General features: G+C 37.3%; 2 protein-coding genes across 4 annotated transcripts in view; one reads left to right on the top strand and one right to left on the bottom strand.

Annotated features, from left to right (window-relative positions):
- Window positions 1–3,004: 3,004 nt before the first annotated feature.
- LOC145497805 (large ribosomal subunit protein uL6-like) lies at window positions 3,005–7,328 on the bottom strand. 2 transcript variants are annotated; one of them, XM_081477668.1, is made up of 5 exons: window positions 7,311–7,328; window positions 6,452–6,511; window positions 5,443–5,648; window positions 4,919–5,129; window positions 3,005–3,160 (listed from the first exon to the last, which is right to left on the bottom strand). In XM_081477668.1, exons 2-5 carry the CDS (start codon window positions 6,495–6,497, stop codon window positions 3,057–3,059), a joined length of 567 nt encoding a protein of 188 aa, XP_081333794.1. In that variant the 5' UTR covers window positions 6,498–6,511; window positions 7,311–7,328; the 3' UTR covers window positions 3,005–3,056. The 2 variants fall into 2 exon arrangements, with proteins under 2 accessions (XP_081333794.1, XP_081333795.1); XM_081477669.1 differs by lacking the exon at window positions 7,311–7,328 and adding an exon at window positions 7,159–7,187.
- Window positions 7,329–7,397: 69 nt separating this feature from the next.
- The window catches only part of LOC145497767 (uncharacterized), an 18,544-nt gene continuing 6,849 nt past the window's right edge, over window positions 7,398–19,092 (top strand). The window contains exons 1-11 of one of the 2 annotated variants that reach the window (XM_081477622.1): window positions 7,398–7,819; window positions 7,928–7,977; window positions 9,243–9,396; window positions 10,996–11,035; window positions 11,548–11,613; window positions 12,812–12,878; window positions 14,570–14,650; window positions 15,879–15,956; window positions 16,784–16,853; window positions 18,649–18,713; window positions 18,916–18,982. In XM_081477622.1, coding sequence (XP_081333748.1) covers window positions 7,715–7,819; window positions 7,928–7,977; window positions 9,243–9,396; window positions 10,996–11,035; window positions 11,548–11,613; window positions 12,812–12,878; window positions 14,570–14,650; window positions 15,879–15,956; window positions 16,784–16,853; window positions 18,649–18,713; window positions 18,916–18,982 — 843 coding nt within the window. In that variant the 5' untranslated portion in view covers window positions 7,398–7,714. Of the gene's footprint in view, window positions 7,820–7,927; window positions 7,978–9,242; window positions 9,427–10,995; window positions 11,036–11,547; window positions 11,614–12,811; window positions 12,879–14,569; window positions 14,651–15,878; window positions 15,957–16,783; window positions 16,854–18,648; window positions 18,714–18,915; window positions 18,983–19,092 lie in introns of both variants that reach the window. The other variant, XM_081477621.1, reaches the window with a different exon arrangement.

Below are 19,092 nucleotides of genomic sequence, written 5' to 3'. Positions count from 1 at the left end.
AATAAAGCAACTTTCAAATTTCCGAGAAAAAGTTAATCCTAACTTCTACCAAATTGTCTGAATTCCACAAAAAGCTACAAAACTTACCGCAACCATTTTGGCGCCAAAAAACAGTTATTTTGTTCTAGGATATCCTAACGTAGTGTGTTACAGCCGAATTTCCAGTTCCAGCTTGTTCGCAAAGGCTGGCTATAAGGCTAGAAGGAGAATCAAGAAGCCACACACAACCCACGATAGCTCATGATGAAACCCACAAAGTCGAAGAACTTATCTGTTGTCCCCTTTATCCTTGCGGAACTGTGTAAAGGCACAAGTATTTACGACAAAAGGCTCCTTTTTAAGACTTCTGTACAAGCTCACTCTCGCTCATTCTTGCATAGCTCTCAACTAAATCTGGGGCTCGAATTTTAAGAGTCTGAGCCCCTCGCGCTCGCACTCAAAACACTTTGAAGTCTCGGTCTCGCAATCTAAAAAGTCAATATGTCTCGGGCTCGCAAAGAAAAGCGCTGGTCTCGCCGTCGAGATAATCTAATCGGCGCGTGTCGCGGGTCGCGGGTAAATTGTCGCGAGTCCAGAAAATTGTCGCGGGTCCGAAAAATTAAACTTTTATTGTTTCCTAGTTGTCCAAAAACAATAACAATAGCAATAGCTTTAAAATTAGCGGATAATAAATTTTAGAATTTTAGTTTGCTATTATTTGCAAGAAGTAGGGAGCAAAACAGACAACAAACCCCCAAAATTCAAACACATCCCTTCAGCTAGACAAACAACGAAGCCACGAAGTTCAAACGAATCGACCCCTAAAATTTGTAATTAGTTTACAGTATTACAAAGGCAAACCATTATTTTTCAAAGCTGCTATTGTGACGTGACTAATTGATCTCTCCGTTCTGATTCTATCTGGTGGTTTTAAATTAGTCCAATGCGGAATATTGTTTATGCATTGTTGTTTCGGACAAAAATAAAACATTGTTTCTGTAACGAAATTCTGTTCATAAGGGACATAAACGTTCAACGTTGATGGTTAATTCATCTTCATTTTGAATTCTTCTACAAGCCCGGCATCTTGGTGCTGGTCCTCTTTTCTTTTTCTTTAATTATAAAGTTCAGACTTGTTGGTTTTTACTACGAGGGTCATTTGAAAGAAGTTCCTGTATTATTTCTTTTCTAGTTTTGTTGGTGCCCTTTTATACATCAGGTTTTGCCAGGATGGCTCATGGTTTTGTGGAATGACTGAGTAGGAATTTCCAACAACAGACAAGGCCTCGTTATCAGTTAAAAACAGCTGATGCAACAGATTACTGTTCTCCGGTAGTCGGCATATGTTAAGTAATGTCCATATTATATGTTTACACAATTCTTATCCAGAATTCTTCACGAAATCTGCACAACCACATGAGGGACTTTTTCCTATTTCTACTTTATGACTAGAATTTGTTCTTAGATTTACTACGATGTAGGCTCTTTGATGGGCTGTGGAGAAGTCCATTGATTTTATCTTGAACTCTTCCTTCTTTCGTTTATTGTTATTCCGGACCCGCGACAATTTTCTGGACCCGCGACAATTTATCCGCGACCCGCGACCCGCGCCGATTAGATTATCTGTTCGCCGTCTCGCAAAGTCTTGCATTCACCATTCACCACCCCTACATTTCTTTGTAAAAATTGGCAAGTTAGGGGTGCGGGATTCTGAAACTTCACATATTTACTGAATCCGACAGGATAAATCGAATGGTGCGTTTGTTTTTTGTTTGAACGAAAAAATCGGAAAGGCGTAAAGTTGGTAAAAAAGGTCCATTGTTAGAAAGCGAGGTTGTCACAGGCTCCTTCGATAATCCTGTATTCGATTTCGGCTCCGATTTCATGTTGAATTCCGAATCCCGTGTTCAGGTTTCTGACGTTCCTTAAACTAAAAGGTTATTCATGATACAACCGAATATTCGTAAGCAAATAGAGGGTAAGAGATGAAGAAAAGTACAAAACAAATAACAACCCACGAAACAGAGAAAACTGAAGCGGTACATTGAACTGCATGTAGCGAATGCAGTGTGGATATGGGGTTTTCAATACTGCCGGATCAATTTTATAAAACATATACACCCCAAGTTATAGAAAACCTCCATTCCAAACTTGCTTCCTTCAAAAGCAGAAAAGTAAAGCATGCAGTCCTGCTTGGTCCACTGGACGTCCATCATACTTAATGAGTTTACATGGAGAGGACTGTATCCAGACTGATTTAGCATTACTATGGGGGATGGCATCAAAGGATTTTATTCCACCATTTCTTTGGATCTAAGTCCTATTGACACTTTTCTTCCCAGTATAATCACTTACCACTCTGTGCCGAGAGCCTTTTGCTTTTCTGAAGTCTTTCTATGGCACGAGAAGCGGCCACAAGCGAAGTGCGGGAAAAAAAAAGACAAGCTGTGTAGACGCTGGCTGCTGTTAAGGTCAATTTGCATTATCACCACTAAACATTCCTTGGAGAAGGTCGAAAAGGGTGACTGCTTGCAGTCCAACCCTGTGCTCAGTATAGCTTACTCCAGTTCTGGCCCTCTCTCTGTCACGCAGTGTTTTACCATACCGATTGCCTACTGCTTCTCGCAAGAAAATGATCTTCGTTATGCCATACAATAAATCCTTTATTGACCAAGCTTATTCGGCCAAGATTGATAGTCTTTGCTTGTTTATAGACCGTTCATAAACAGTCGGTCCATAAACACGCAAAAAAAAAAAAAAAAACAGACAAAAAAACAATTGGCAATGTTGAACTCAACCTGGATCAACAACCCAAATATAGCCAGCATTGTCTGCATCCCCCACTCTTGCCCAAGAACACAACACAATGTCCCGGCCTGGGCTAGAGCCTGAACCGCTCGAGTCTCTCATTTTCCCGCCCTCCCGGAGCAAGAGAGGAGGGTGGAAAGATGAGAGACTCTAGCAACGAGGTTGCGCTCGATCCAGAGTCAAGCAGGGGAAAAATAAACAACAAGGGAAGTAAATTAAACAAAAACCTTGTCAAGTGGCAGCTACATTTTTATTCCTTTATTACAAGTTTATTCCTCAGACACAACAGTTGTTTTTTGAGACACGTAAATGCCATCCAAGAACATACGGATGTCTTTGTTCTTAACGGTGGTAGACTGCTTGATCAGAGCAGCTGTGAAAAAAGGAATGTGAGTTAGTTGAAGTCTAGGGATCACTTTGACAAATTTACACAAAATGAAGTGACAATATGATCACAGAAAATTATAGATTGTAATGGTTAAGTGCTCATAAGGTAAAGAAATAAGGAAACGTTGCGGATGGGGAACTACAGTGTATATCTTGAGTGGGGCTTTTGAGCAGACAATTCTTTTTTTTGCTAGCATACAGATGCAGAGTTGTTAAAAGTAGCCTGCTGCTAGCAAAATCACCATCTTCTTCATGATCTCAGCCAGCTACTCCAGTGAGCTATTCATCTGATTCTCCCTAAGGCTGGTTTCACTAGCGGCGGAGTCGTAGTCAGAGCTGTAATCAGAGGCGCAGAATCACACGATCTACTGAAAATCAAACCAATAGCATCGGAAGCAGAATACTGATTCCACTTATGACTCCATCGCTTATGATCTAGAGAAAACTACATTGTTCGAGTCTGAAGCAGAAGCAAAAGAATAAACCAATTACAATGCAGTCGATTCAGGGCCTTGTGATTGACTGGTTCTTGTGGCAATCTAGTTTTCACTGGATCATAAGTGACGGAAGCGTAAATGGAAATAGATGAAACGGAAACGTTATGATTCTTCCAACTCCGATTCTGTCGAACTTTTGATTCCGCTTACGACTCAAATTTTTGATTTTCACTAGGTTAAAAGCACTAATGACTCCAACTATGACTCCATTGCAAGGGAAACCCAGCCTTAACACAACCACAGCAAAATCAGCTGTTTACTCCAATCGAAAAGCTGCTTATTTTAAAACTGTGACATCCCTGCAGATGGGCCTTAACCCATGTACAGTGAAAGCAGAAACCTGTATTAAGCAGACCTTATAATAAGTGGACACCCTCTGTTAAGAGGACAACAGCTTGAGTCCCTAAATTTTCTTCACACATTTACTGTAAAATAAACCTGCATTCAGCGGGCACCACCATTAACCGGATGTGGACACCAATGTTACGCCACTTTGGTGCACAAAACCTGCATTAAGTGGACGCTTCAAGGGCTTTTTACTTCTAAAGGTTCAGCTGAAACTCCATATTCTTCAGTGATGTTGTTTAAAAGCTAAGTGATTGTTCAAGATTTATTCATCGATTGACCGGACATTATGCTATGAGCAGTCTTAGCTAGGCTTTGATCTTACACTATGTAATTACAAAAAGGGTTAATAATTAACTATTATTACACAACATATTAGAACCTTAGCCACCCTGTATTAAGGGGACACTAGTGAGGGTCCCAAGGGAGTCCACTTAATATGGCAGGTTTCACAGTACTTTCAGTAAGACCAGTAATGATGATTTACTTTCAGTAAGACCTAAGCTTGGGCAGGTACTCTGTTGTAAATTACCAGCTAACATCATGATGCTAAGTTCTTGGAATTTGTTGTCATCCTCTCTTGTTGCTCTTTAATGGGTGCTACACCAGGGTAGCGACGTACCTCAAATCTTATTGAAAGCAGTGTAGCAACCCAAATGCTTGTTAGTGGGAAAGGGGGATGCTCATAGGTAACTACAGTGGAATTCTAATTTTTCAAACCTCCAAGGGAAAGGAAAATTGGTTCAAAAAATCAAATATTTTGAGAAATCGGGGGTTAAGTCACATCGTTTTACTGTAGAGGGGAAACGACTTTTGATTCGAGTTATCGGGAGGTTTGAAAAACTGAGGGTTCGAGAAATCTGCATTCCATTGTATAAAAATTTGGTAAATTATAACCTAACCTGAATTGGAAACCAGCTCAATGTCATTGCCTTCCAAAATGATTTCATCTTTCACAGTGGAATTGGTGCAGGTGACACCAGGCCTCATCCTCACTTGTCGTACATACTTCTCGCCCAAGAAGTTACGCACCTCTACCAGGGTGTTGTTCTCCGATACAGTGATGTTGATAGGAAAATGAGCATACACTGCCTTCATCTTGTACCTGAAACCCTGAAGATGACAAATTTCAGTCAGAAATGAAAAGCTTTTTCTTTGACACATTTCAATAACATGTCAAGACTTCCAAAATTAATAGACCTTTTCAGCTTGGGCAGTTTGTTGCCCCATTTCAGACCATGTGATGATGCTCTTGAGAATTCTTACCATCAAAACTTCAAATGGTTGCCTGTACATGTATATGTATGAATAACTTTTAGATGAATAAAAGAACAATTCTCTAGAGAATATCACATGGCCTGTATTGGGAAAACAAACCGCCAAAGCTAAAAAGATCTAAATTGCTTTTTCCTTGTCTTCTACTTACATACACAACTCCCTTCATCATGTTCTCAACATGGGTGCAGATGGTCTTCACACAAGCCAGTTCTTTGCGCTTAGCAAACCACACATCAACACGTAACCTCTTTTTGCCAACCAGAGTCAGCTCCAAGTTCAAGTGTCTGAAGCTTCGTACAAGGGTACCACGAGGCCCTATGACAGTAACTTCACGGCCCCTTAGCTTGATTGTGACTGCAAAAAGAAGAGTGAAATGCAGTTCGTCATAGTTAATCGTTGCTTACATGATGCAGTGTAATATCATCCAAGAAAGTGACAAAAGCTGTCTCAGGAATTCTATTCAGAGCTCTCAATAATTTTTACATCAAACCAAGGCTTTAATTAATGTTTTCAGCAGGAAGGCAACACGTTTTGACAAGCAGGCAAAACTTTTTGAACTGAACTTCTTTTTAAGAAAATATTTCCTCTACATGGTCAAGCCAGGCAGGCAAATTCATTCTCACAGCAGATCAATTTACCCAGTGCCTGGCCCTTAATTAAACCTTTGACCAAACACATGATTTGTCCCCCTCCACCTTTTCCTTCTTTTTCTGCAGTGTTAACTCTATGTGAAGGATGCCTGAAGGACAATGCAATGGGGCTTATAGCTGGGTTGCAGACATTGTAAGCTTGCTACAGGAGAGGTTTACTGTCTAGGGGCTGGCTGGTCACAACTGAGGTTCCTAGACATCCTCGGCACCCATTTTCAGTTTGATGACCTTATTGACCTAAGTGTTTGTTTTGTTGATAAATTTTAGCCAGTGACAAGCTCTTTATCAGCTGGAGAAAATTATAAATCAAGCTCTTAGCTACATCCCTGATTATTATATGCTGCCAAATGCAATTTAAAGTAAACACCCCTCATATAGCTATTGTATAGACCAACACTTTTCCCCCGTTGTGTTTATGTTTCAGTCCCCTCTCCCAAACTTTACCAAGGGTTTAAAACGTCTGTGACCATCAGGAAACATCTCACTACACACTCTAACAACATTTACCATTGTCAGGTATATCAACTGTCGCACTTGCCAGAATGGTCTTCATGGCTCAAAGAAAACCTGAAATAGACCAAAAAAGATGCAGGGTGTCTATCAAGCCTTGTTCTCCTGGAGTAAGATTTTAAAAGTCGCAGGCTGTTGATCTTACAGTGTACTTGTAACACCATCCGTCAATTGGTAGTAAAAAAAAACTGTATTCAAATAAAACATCTTAAAAAGTATGGTACTGTTTATTACGCTGTTCATGATGGCTTCAACTATTGAGATCGAGTGTGAGATCTAAAAGTTTTACCATCCAAATGTTTGATACTGAGCAGAACTTTTGAGCAGTATACTTTCGTTTGGAAGTTCTTTTCTCATAAGTAAATTTCATTAACTATTCAATAAATGACAAGGTTGTCACAAAAGGTAGGCAACACAGCTGCTGCTGCTTGTTGAACGTTTTTGGTCCAGTAGTTCTAGTAACGGGACCATTTAACTGAAATTCTCTTCTCATCGCAAAGCCAACTTAATGTTGTTATATGTTCTTTCTTTACTTTGTTTTGGTTGTGCTGAATATTACGAAAAAAGTAGTTTTCTGACATCGTCGTCTGTTCTATTACCTTAGTAGTATGTCAAGTGATATGTTTAAAATAAGCTTAAAATAAAAACAAGGCCATGACAGACTCGTTAGTCACCATACATGTAAGTGTTCATCTTGTACGTACACGAGACTACTCTACGTGACAAAAGGGCGATTCGAACAAAATAAGCTACTGAAACAATAAATGTGTTTAAGTAGTTCACAGGAATTTACAAAATAGCGACGGATGATTCAGAAGAGTGGCAAGTATTCGAGGATATCACACTGCTTTAATACCTTCGCCGAAGATGGAAGGAAAGAGAAAGTCTCGCGTTTGTAACTTGCTTAGTAGCCAGGCTGGGTGACATTTTTTATTCTTGAGGGCTGGGGTGAGGGAAGGAAAATATCGTAAGGATCATCACTGACTCTTCACTGACTTGAATATGGTAAAAACAAGAAAATTACTACCACATGATGAAAATGAAGAGAAAAAAACTTTTCAGGATATTCGTTTGAAAATTTAGTTTTATAGAATAAACTATTTAAATTTGGGGGGACAATGTGTTTACGCACCACCCTACCCCTGTGCCATCGCGGGTCGAGCCTGGAGAATAGATACCAGTCTCTCTTCAAAAGGTGACACAGTCTCTGGTTTGGTTCATGGTGAAAGTCAGGGTGCATTAAATGTCATTTTCCGGAGGATGCATCAAGATGATGGAGCCAAAAGTTCCATCAAGATGTTCGCCAATATATTTATTTCGTTTATCGGCGCTGGGATTTTGGGAATGCCTCATGCTTTCAAGGAGGTATGCAAAGTTTTGGCGTTCGCTCGCTCGAACACAGTACGTGCCACGAACGCATATTTGGAGAATGAAGGCTTCGGCCAACTAAATCGTACGTTTTTATCTCATTAGGCTGGAGTTATCGAGGGCAGTGCAATCATGGCATTAATTGGTACATTAAGGTAAGTTTTAATTTATAATCATAAGCGAACAATAAGTTTTACTGCCCCATCCTCTCTTACAACAATATCCAACTTTCACGTTCGGTATTTGACAAAGTTTGCCCCGAGAAGCATTAAACCTTGGATTTTTGTTAGAGAATGCCCGTAGTCATAGTAGCGAGAACGTTTGTTGACCTTTTTGGTTCTTGACTAGTCATATTACCGACTTGACTTTACATCTATATACAGTTTGGTAAAATTAACCTTATAATTTTGACTTTCTGTTTGCGATAGGCTTCTTAACCATTAAAATAAAATTAAGCTTAAATTAAGTTTCTTATATGAATATTTCTCCTCCCAGCTAGAGCTTCGCAAACTTCTGTAAACATTGAATCAGTTTTTCAAACATGGGTTATATGTTGAATGTGCAAATTAGACTACTATTAGTACTTATGAATGAGTGAGGGCCTTAAATTCCTTCTGAGAAAAAGCCCTGCCAAGGAAATGAAACCACACAATTCCAAACCTTTTAAATTATAATTTGAATAATTTTAACATTTATTCTAGTAAAGTTCACTGTAATAAAGCAAAAAAAAAAAAAATGTGATTCACTATATGCTGAGAGAAAGAGCTTCTGAGCCAGGCAAGCAGAAGGTCATAGTAAGCATTTCTTGGACAATCTCCATTTTACATTCCAGTTATGTGGAATGTATGCAGTGGAGTTAGTCTTGCCCAAAAGTTCATATTTCAGTGGAGTTTTCCCATCACTTGTCGTTTTGGGTTTCTCGGTTGGCACGTGAAGTAAGTACAGGGGAAGGCCTTTGGGCTGCTCCAATGCTGCAAATCAAATGGGCACCCTAGTTGGTATAGCTGGTAGTTTTTGTTTGAATGAGAGCAGAAAACAAGGCAAAAACAAACGGTAGAGCTGCAGAAACAAGCAGTAGAGCCTTTAAAGTTGGTAATGAAAGCTGATTAACTTGAACTCGGGATAGCTTCTTTAACAACCTGGGACTTTATAATAGTACAGAGGAACTGCTGAATGTTAATTTTTAACAAACATTGTGCAATTGTTATAAACCTTTATCAAGTGGACACCCTCTATTAAGCAGACACTTGGGAAGGTCCCAAGGGTGTCCGCTTAATAGAGGTTTCACTTTATTTGCAAAATAATGTGAAAACTTAGTATTAAATTACAACAAATCATCTTTCAAAAATGAAGAAATAAATTTACTGGAGAAATACTTTTTCTATTAAATAACAAAGTTTTGCTTTTGTGCTTCTTCCAGTGTCAAAGCCATGTTACTGATTATTGACTGCAAGAAAAAAATAACATGGAAGAAACTTGACCACATCAACGGTTCTGTCCTGTCAAGTGATGGAAAGATTGCTTCAGAGGAGAAGGAGTTGCTGAAGGTGGCTGAAAATGGAGAAGTGGATAAAGTAATGGATGAAGTAGTGGATGAATTACTAGTCAGTATTAATTACTTAGCAATGTGTAGTTCCAGAATATATCCATACCTCTCCCACAGACAGGATTTCTTCTGAGACCCCCCTCCTCCTACCCCTATGGAAATTCAAATTAAGCGAAATATACATTTCTTTACATTTTGTGGTCTTACAGAACTCCCAAACCCCACCCTCCCAGGAAATTCCAATCCCTTCTGTGGGGGATTATGGATATTTTCTGGAACTGCACAATGATTACTTGCAGTGAATTGTCTACATGCTTAATCCACAGTCTTTCACTGGCTCCTTCAGTTTAGTGATCTCTGCCTAATTCTTTTGATTTTTAAATTCTACGGGTATCATATGATACTGTTATTCTTTACAGCAATCTTGCTGAATACAAAACAGTTCCCTTGTAGACAAACTCTTCTTCAAATTGATGCTTGTACATACAGTACATCAGCATCGTTTTATTACATAATATGTATGCAGACTTGCCAATATTCACTGAAATCAGGTTCTTTATACGTGTATTGTCAAATTATAAGGTGATAAAACTTCATTTTGTTGACCAAAGAAACACCAAGCTTCTCGTAGGGGCTCAGCGATGTATAATTTTGTCACTCTTGTCTAGTTTCATCAGGATTGTAATGTGTTTTTGGCATTTTGTGATGCTATTATTCACCCTCATCCTCAGAGCCCACAATCCTTTTGACTGTCAGCAAGAATCACATCCTCTGGGTGGGTCAAACACTGGAAGTCGGTAATTCTTGGACTACCCGTCAAATCTGTCAAAACTGACAAATCTGATTGGCTGAAAATACAAAATAAATGCTCTGCACATGCTCAGAAAATCAATTCCAGCTAGATGTTGTGATTCTCAGTGCTGGCCAAAAGGGGCCTGGCTCTGGGGATGAGAATGTGCTTAATCATAATTAATTTGAGCTAACAACACCCAACATGTTGCAACACATTGCATCAGGGTGACCAAATGTGCATAACATGTTGTGCCCAACAATATTGCAATATGATGTGCTGAAATGTTGCAATTGTTTGGTTGGGGCTTTATGCTCAAGACCCACTAAGCATAAAGGGACAGAAATGTGTCCTCTACATATGCCCTAGGCCAAACAGTTAACAAGTAACATTTTTTAGACAAAATTTTTAAATTAAACCATGTGGACTGCCCTGAGTGAATAATTATTATATTGTGTACATGTACGATGCAAAACAGTGGTTTTTGCTGCTTTTCATTCGATGCAAAGTGCTGAAAGAATGGATTCCCATGGATCACCATTTCAATGCTTGTTCCAGACCTTTTGTTTGAAGGTCTACCGTACCCTTTTTCAAAAACCAAATTGTCTTTTGCAGTCTGTATCTTGTGAGTTGTACTTTGAGAGGTCAATAATATTAATCACAAAGCTGTTGTAGTGAGCACCCTTAATTTGGTGTTGAACTTTCTTGTATGTTGACAGGGATCCAAAATTAATAATAAACCGGACACTTCAATATAATTATACACATTAAGAAGATTGCATGATAATTACTTCATTTTTGTATGTTAGGTTGATTTTGGTTTTCTTGAATATTTAGTTGCAGAATCCACATCATGAGATTGATTATGGAGATCTGGGTTAGTGTTAATAATTCAAGTTGCGACAATCAAATTATTGGCTAATTTTGTAGTAAACGCAGTCACCGACAACAGTACTTTTTGCAAGAATCCTTACCTGAACAATCATGTTACATGTAACTGAATCATTATTTAATCAATGATATAACATTCATTCATTTATACTACACCATCCCTTACCTTAGCTCCAGCCATTAAAGGGAATGACTTCCTCTTGTAACTCTTGGCACAATAATTTAGAACTTTTTCAAGTAATAAGGCTCAGCTCTTTCATGCAAGGTGACAGTTAAAATAAAAAAAGGTGGCAGTAAAATATTGTTAATAGGCCTTTTGCAACAGTTGGTCATGTGACGTGCTTTGCGGACACACTGATTCAGTCATCGGTAATGTTATCAGAAATGGAAAAAAATATTTTACAGTCAAATAAGTTCAATACTTGCTTACTCCCGAGTAGTAAATGTACATGAACTGCAGCAGTGTTAACTTATTCTTATCTCTTCTAATTGTTTCAGGTTATTATGCTCTTGGAAATTCTGGTAGAGCCCTAGTTGATACAAGCATTGTCATTTCTCAAATAGGTGATTTATCAGTACTTATTTTTCATAAACAGTTACTAATAAAATAAGTAGTACATGTAACTGTGTATTACTTAGGGACGTGCGGGAGCCTCGTGGTTAGTGTGCTTCACTCTAGAAGGAATGGTCCAGGTTTAAGCCCTCACCAGGGACATTGTGCTATGTTCTCAGGCAACAGTCTTACCTCTCACAGTGCATCTCTCCACCCAGGTATAAAAATGGGTACTAGCAAATTTATTGCTGGTGGGAACCCTGTGATGGACTGGTGTTCCATCCAGGGGGGAGTAGAAATACTCCTCATGCTACAGAAAACAGAGATTAATGCTGGCCTGAGGGACCATTTGGCTTGTGTGCAGACTTACTCTACCTTACTTAACAAATTAAAAAAAGCCTGCTTGGGTTTTGTTCTGTTATAAAGTACAAGTCCAGGAACCAGCAAGAACACAGAAGAAGTGGAGGGAGAAACAAGAGCTGATAAACAAGACAGTGTTTCTCTGTCAGGACAGTTTCCCTTTCAGTAAAATTCTAACATGGCTTGAAGGCTTAGGAGATGAAAACAAAAGAAATTATTTAATTATTTGAGCCTCGACCTTGAAATGATGATTGGCCTCTGAATATGAAAATGAGTGGTCAATTGATTTTAATTAAGGAATTTTATAAGGAATGACCTGAGTGTGAGCAACGTATTTTCAAGTCCTTCTAAAATTGTTTAATATGTACATGTGCCTCGCGACCGTGTTAAAAATTATTTCCTTTTCCTTTCTTCTTTATGTCCATATAAATTTCTTTATATTTGTCATGCAATTGTGAATAATTTAGAATCGTATCTCAGTACAACTTCTCTTACTAACAAGGTCTGCATTATTTGTGACTCAGTGTTTCAGTAGTTATAAGAATGAAGAACGTTCAAAGTCCTGAACCCTGCCTCTTTAAAAGGGGTGTCCAATATGCTATGTTGAATAGTTTACGTAGTTTCCTTGAAGGCACTTTAGTGTAAATTCTCTGAACAGAAAAACTCATGTTTTAAGAAAATAAGTTTTTGAGGAGGTAAATTAAATTATTATAATTGAAATTTCTAGAAGTCTTGTAGGTTGATTTGTTTTATTCCCCTTGATTCTGCAGCCAAGTTAGATGTTGTTAATATGTTTTTCTTATTATAATTTAACATCCTTTTGAAAATTAAACTTTTTTGTGTCAACAGGTTTTTCATGTGCATATTTGATTTTCATCTCTGATACTCTAAACAACATGTTCCCAGTTTTGAGCAGGTAAGTATTCAGCTGCTGAGATTTGTAAAATTTCTTTGAACCTTACTGATGGAATATTGACATAAAAACAGTTCAATTGCATAGATCTACAACTGTATTTATAAAATGATGAAATACATGTACATGTTCTGTTCTGTTGCTGGAGTGATGTGTCTGCAATTTCAGAATGGATAATGTTACAATGTATTTACTGTAGTATAGTTCAGAAGGGCCGTATATTAAGTAGTCTAAGTACACTAGGTAGTCGTATGAATGTGAGTGTAATTGAGAATTTCACTAGGAGTACGTAGGCGAGTACAATTTGAAAGAAATTTCAAATATCACAAGTAGTGTATATCCTCAATTGCTCGAGCTTTCATACAATTACTCAACCATTTAAATTATATGGCTGAGAAAAATGCAAACACGTGTGCACCCATTTATTTGCACTGCAGTGCAAATTAAGAATTAATGATAAACTGGCCTGCTCTCAGCCAATCACAGTGAAGGGATTAAAATACAATGAGCTGGAATTAACATTGTTATATCTCTCAGTTACCACACACGCTGTGATTGGTTAATTTAGTGGGCTGCACTCTACTGTACAGCCAGCTAAAATTTAAAGCTGTTTTTGTTGCCAAAATGTTTTGTGATTTATCACCAAGTGTTCTTAACTTCTATAGCAAGTAAAAGAATAAGACTTTCTTTTACATTAAATTGTGTATTAAAACATGCTAATAACTTAACAACAATTTCAAATTGACTTGTTTTACTTTCTATGTGCTTCAGAAATTTGAAGCTGTTCCGAATGAATAGAAATCTTTCCTGAACCAGTCAGACCCACAGGAGATTGAGATAACATAAAATCTTTGCTAACCTCATCTTCTCGGTCTGTACTGTAAGTTATGGATCCTCATTTTTTTCCCTGTCAATTTATGGCCCGCATGCTTTGTTCTTGGGCCATAAATCGAAGGGGAAAAAACTTGATCCATAACTTACATGTACAGTACGGACCTCAAACTTGGTTAGTGAGAGGTATGTACTACCTAGGTATTTCCTTTGTTATGAATTGTATACAGTAATACATGTATTAAGTAATGGAACTGAACAAAATCAGTAAAAGGGGCTTAAAGGTAAGAGATTTTAAAAAATTATAGTAAGAGACTAAAAAGTAAGTTTTGATACATCATGGCATGGATACAGACTAAACAGTATTTTTCATTTTAGCACAGTTTGCATAACTACTACTAACAGCAAATGGAATTTTTAATTATCGGAATAAAGAATAATTGCACAAATAAAACTGTTGTTCATTTCTAAATATGCAAGTTTTTTTTTTTAATTACTGACAGAGGAAATCATTTTTAATTATAAAATTTGTGATTAGCTGAGAGCAGAGCAATTGATCACTAACTTTTAATTTGCCCTGCAGTTCAAATTAATACAGGCATGTTCACAATTTTCTGAGTCACGTAATAAATGAGAAATTGTATAAAAGCTTGAGCAACAAAGAATTTACACAATCTGCAGTCAGTAGACTCCTTTGAAAATTCTTTCAAATCACACTTGCCTGAAGGCTCGTGCAATTTTGAGGGAATTTTCAGATACCAATCTTAGTGTGAATCCTTGATACCCTCAAATTCATACCTTGATACCCTCAAAGTTTGTAGTACTTATAGTGTGTCTAATGGTTTTTCTTGGTTTATTTCCAGACACCAGTTCCTAATGAGTTTATTGCCACCACTTGCTGTTCTTGTGAACTTCAGACATCTGAAGAAATTAGCTATATTCAGGTTTGCCTCCTTTCAGTTAGAAGTCTAAAATCAGAATATTCTCAAAAACAGGAAGAAGCATATTAAATAACACATATGCTTGCTGATGGACAAGAGACAAATTTTCATTTTAAAACTGATTAATTATAAATAATTATTTCTTTATGAGTGATTGTGAAGATGAAGAAGACACAGAACAGTTAAGTTCTTAATATGGCTTACTTCAGCACTTGAAAGGCGTTAAATCACTTCAGTATACGTAGCAATAGTTTCAAACTCTGTTCAAACATGTGTTTTAGCCTAGGGCCAAAAGAATATGACAAAAAAACTTGATAAACAACTGGTAAAAGAGCTCTAAATTACTCTTGCTTTCTCGCATGCGATACATGGCGTCACATGAGCGCGGGCTTAAATAAAGGGCATGCGTAATTCAATTCTCGTCCAAGGTTGTGAAAGCCAGTCTTTGATTGAGGATTGCTTGAAAACCCACTGTACAACCCGTGATGAAATTTTCACAGTTTATTTGTAGGTGTGAATCACATTTAGAGCCAAAATTTTTAAAAAATCTGTCAGACAGATTTTGAGCTATTTTTGATTTCACATTTTCTTAGTTTGGGAAAAATCTGTCTTACAGATTTTTATTTTACTTTGCATGAATATTAAATCAGAGCCAAACTGAGGTGGTAGATTTTTGAGAAAAACGTGATTTAACCTACTAGTGCCCAGTCTCTCCTTAGGTACATGGTTGTTCATTTTGGCCATTGGTTGACGTTTAATTGTTCAAGTTTCACATAGAACAGTGAAAGACTTAGGTAAACAGTAAATAGAGAAAGGAAAAATATCTTGGAACATTTTTCAAAAGAGTTAGAAGTTGGGCTGTTATAATCCATCAAAACTGTAGTAAGCCATCTTAAGTACAGGGCTGTGCTCTAGAGGTGCCCGGGTGCCACAGGCAACTAACTTTTGCCTTTGGGCGACTGGAAAAACTTAGTATACTTTTTTCATATTTGAGCTTAAGTGCTGGGTAGCCTGGATTTCATGGCTGGAAATTTTTGGACTCCTCATAGTTTTTCTTAGACCGCTGCCTTAAAGTGGAAGAGAAGCAGTTTTCTCTGCTAAAACTAAAACCTCAACATGAGGTGTGTTGCTAGTACATACCTGCCAATATTTTTTCAGTCATAGCCATGAGATTTTAGATTTTTAGTGATTATTGAGTCTTTTATTTCAACCAATCCCTGTTTTTGTCCAGTCTTTTTGCAGATTTTGCAAATGTGTTTGCCTATTGTGTGGTCTTTTGGTTTGACTTTGCACACTTTGATAAAGTCAAGTAAGTGATTCGAAGATCTCCATGAGATCGTAAATGACTGTGTACATCACCATGATTTAAATCAATTTATTTAATATTTTATATGCAGGCTACTTTTCTGTGTGAAATGTTTGCATTGTATTGCATTGGGAAACATTTGTATCCTCCATATTGGAATTTCCAAGGGGGCTGGGGGTTGTCTAAGACCAAAACATTCAATATTAATAGGAATGTATCAAACTTATTATTATTGGAATTTCCAGAGGGGTGGGGGGTCGTGGAAAAAATCCCTTCTGTGAGGGGGGTATGGATATTTTCTGGAACTACAATGAATTCAAAGCTGCTTTTTTATGTCAAGTAGAACTATTGATGTTTCAACTTTACAAGGTTGTTGTTCATTTTTTTCCCAGTTACTTGAAAATCAAAGTTGAGATCCTTTTGCTCTGTAGGATAGGATAGTAAGCCTTTATTTCAGCACGACGAGTTTTAAAGCTAAAAGCTTGTGGGTTCGTGTATAAAATAAAGACCTTATAACAATGTGACAACAAGTAAAAATTTTAAAAACTTGTCTACTGACCTTATAAGAACCTGATCTATATTTACAATATTTACACATCATAAAACATTCAAATATAAATAAAATTGTCATCACGATGCCGCACAGTTGAGGCGGACACTGTGTTGAATATAAAAATTTTAAAATAACATTTTGTAATTGTATTGTTTTCAATTGTTGTGATCTATGCAATAAAGTTTTTTCGAAAATAATAAGTCAATCTACATTATGAATGGATATACAATGTATCTTCAGATTTAATTTTGTTCTCTTCATTGATTTTTTGTTTCAGAATTCACCCTCAAGTTGCTAGAATAAGTGGTCTGCCATTTTTCTTGGGTGTTGCAATATACTGTTACGAGGCAAGTAAATAAGTGCAAAATAGACATTATGAGAGATTATGTGGTTGGCTTAAAAAACTTGCTCCACTTATTTGTTATCCAATCAGAAGTAAAACCAATCAACTAGTGCATGGACATAAATTTGATTTGAGTTTCGATTGGTTCAATGACTGTCTGTAATTTGTGATTGGCCAGAGTGATTACTTTGATTTTGGTTTGACACTCAATTGAAGGGGTGTGTGGAATTTTTTTTCTTTTTTTTTTTTAAGCTTTATTTATACACGGTATCAAATTCATACAAAATATCGAGCCGTGTCTAACCTAGATATAAAAGTTACAATTTATAAGTAGTCTACCACAAGCACTATTTCTACTAATACAACTTATGCTAATACTGACACTGACACTGACACTGACACTGACACTGACACTGACACTGACACTGACACTGACACTGACACTACTACTACTACTACTACTGCTACTACTCCTACTACTGCTACTGTTGCTACGGCTACTGCTACTGTTACTGCTACTACTACTACTACTGCTGCTACTACTACTACTACTACTACTACTACTACTACTACTGCTGCTGCTACTGCTACTGCTACTACTTATCATATTTATAATAAACGCATTAAGTTCTAAATAAGACATCATTAAAATTATAACAATTAGCGATTGCTATGTCGGCAAGGATTCTTTAAAGCCAGTAAGAGTGGTCTGGGTTTTGGTTGTAGTTGGAAGGCTGTTCCATAGTGTAGCACCTCGATAGTGCAGGCTACGTTTTGTGGCCTCAGAGAATGATCTGGGAATAATGAGATTATGAGCGGAGCCCCTCAAGTTATAGGTGTGAACTTGCAATGTTGTTTGAAAAAGTTCATGGAGGCGATGTGGAAAGTGATCATTTACCATCTTATACATAGTAACCGCTAACTGTTTAGTACACCTTTTTTTCAAGCGTATCCCAGCCAAGGTCATGTAGTAAACAGGAAGATGGCGTCACATAATCAGAATTTATTATCATGCGAGCAGCCCTATTTTGTAGCTTCTGGAGTCTCTTGGATTGGCATTTTCCGATACAACCCCATACTGGGCTACAATAGTCAAAATATGGGACAACAAGGGCATTGTACATGTTAATTAAAGTATCCCGCGGTACCAAGGCCCTAGCCCGCTTCAGAATTGCCAGGCCAGCTGACACTTTTTTAGCAATCTGATCAATTTGGGAGTGCCACGTTAGAGTGTCATCAATTTCGACCCCTAGGTATCTGTGGGTTTTGACTCTATCTACAGAATGACCATTTATTCTTACATGTACATCAGGTTGATGATCTAAATGAGTGATCTTGTATTGAGTGGCAATAATGGAATATTTAGTTTTCTTCACAATAAAGCCCTAAGTGACTTTTGGAAAACGTTGAGGTAATCAGCATTGAAGTGCCTGCTAGCAATTAATACAGTTTACTTTTGTCTTCATTATTGTCTAAAAAGAACTAGTAATAATTACTAGTTCTTTTGAGACAATAACTAAAACCAGGGTAAACTCTGAAAATTGCTGGTAGGCATTTCACTCCTGGCTGCCTCAAAATTTTCCAGAAGTCATGAAGGCCCCTTCAATTGAAAACTGCTCTAAGAGAAAAAAAAGTGGTAAATAACAAATTACATAACAATTTGTGGGCATGAAAATAGCTTAATACAATGTTAAGTAATAATAGGGACAAAAATTAAAACAATTTAAATTAATGTACACACATACACCTTAATAACTAAAGGTATGTCCATATTAATTATGTATGTCATGCACATATAGGGTGCTGGACTAATATTGTCACTGGAGGCATCCTGTGCTAGAGATTCAAGAGATAAATTTAGAAAGTGAGTACATGACTTTAAAAAGATCAAGTGAAATTTGCATTCAGCTATTTTGTACATGATTTTGTAATCTTTGAATATAGAAGTAGGGCAAGACAATGTCCTGTAGTTGATCCTTTTCTTGGGTTCTCGAGTCTCATCACATGTCCACATAAGACTGCAAAGGCAGTAATCATATAAAAATAACTTTTCCTTCTGTTTTTAGTGTATTCAAGTTGACGCTGTTTCTAGTCACAACACTGTACATTGCATTTGGTGCCTGTGGTTATTTGGTGAGCATATAACATAATATAAATTGATATTATTATTTATTAAATATCAGTTTGTTTTAGTTGTAGCAATGACTATTTCTTTGTAATACCTAAAGTTACCTAAAGTTTTA

Source organism: Orbicella franksi, chromosome 9 (assembly GCF_964199315.1).
Source record: "Orbicella franksi chromosome 9, jaOrbFran1.1, whole genome shotgun sequence".
In the NCBI taxonomy this organism is placed as follows: Eukaryota; Metazoa; Cnidaria; class Anthozoa; order Scleractinia; family Merulinidae; genus Orbicella; species Orbicella franksi.
The sequence above is the reverse complement of the archived record's forward strand: the minus strand, read 5'-3'. Positions and strand labels throughout refer to the sequence as shown.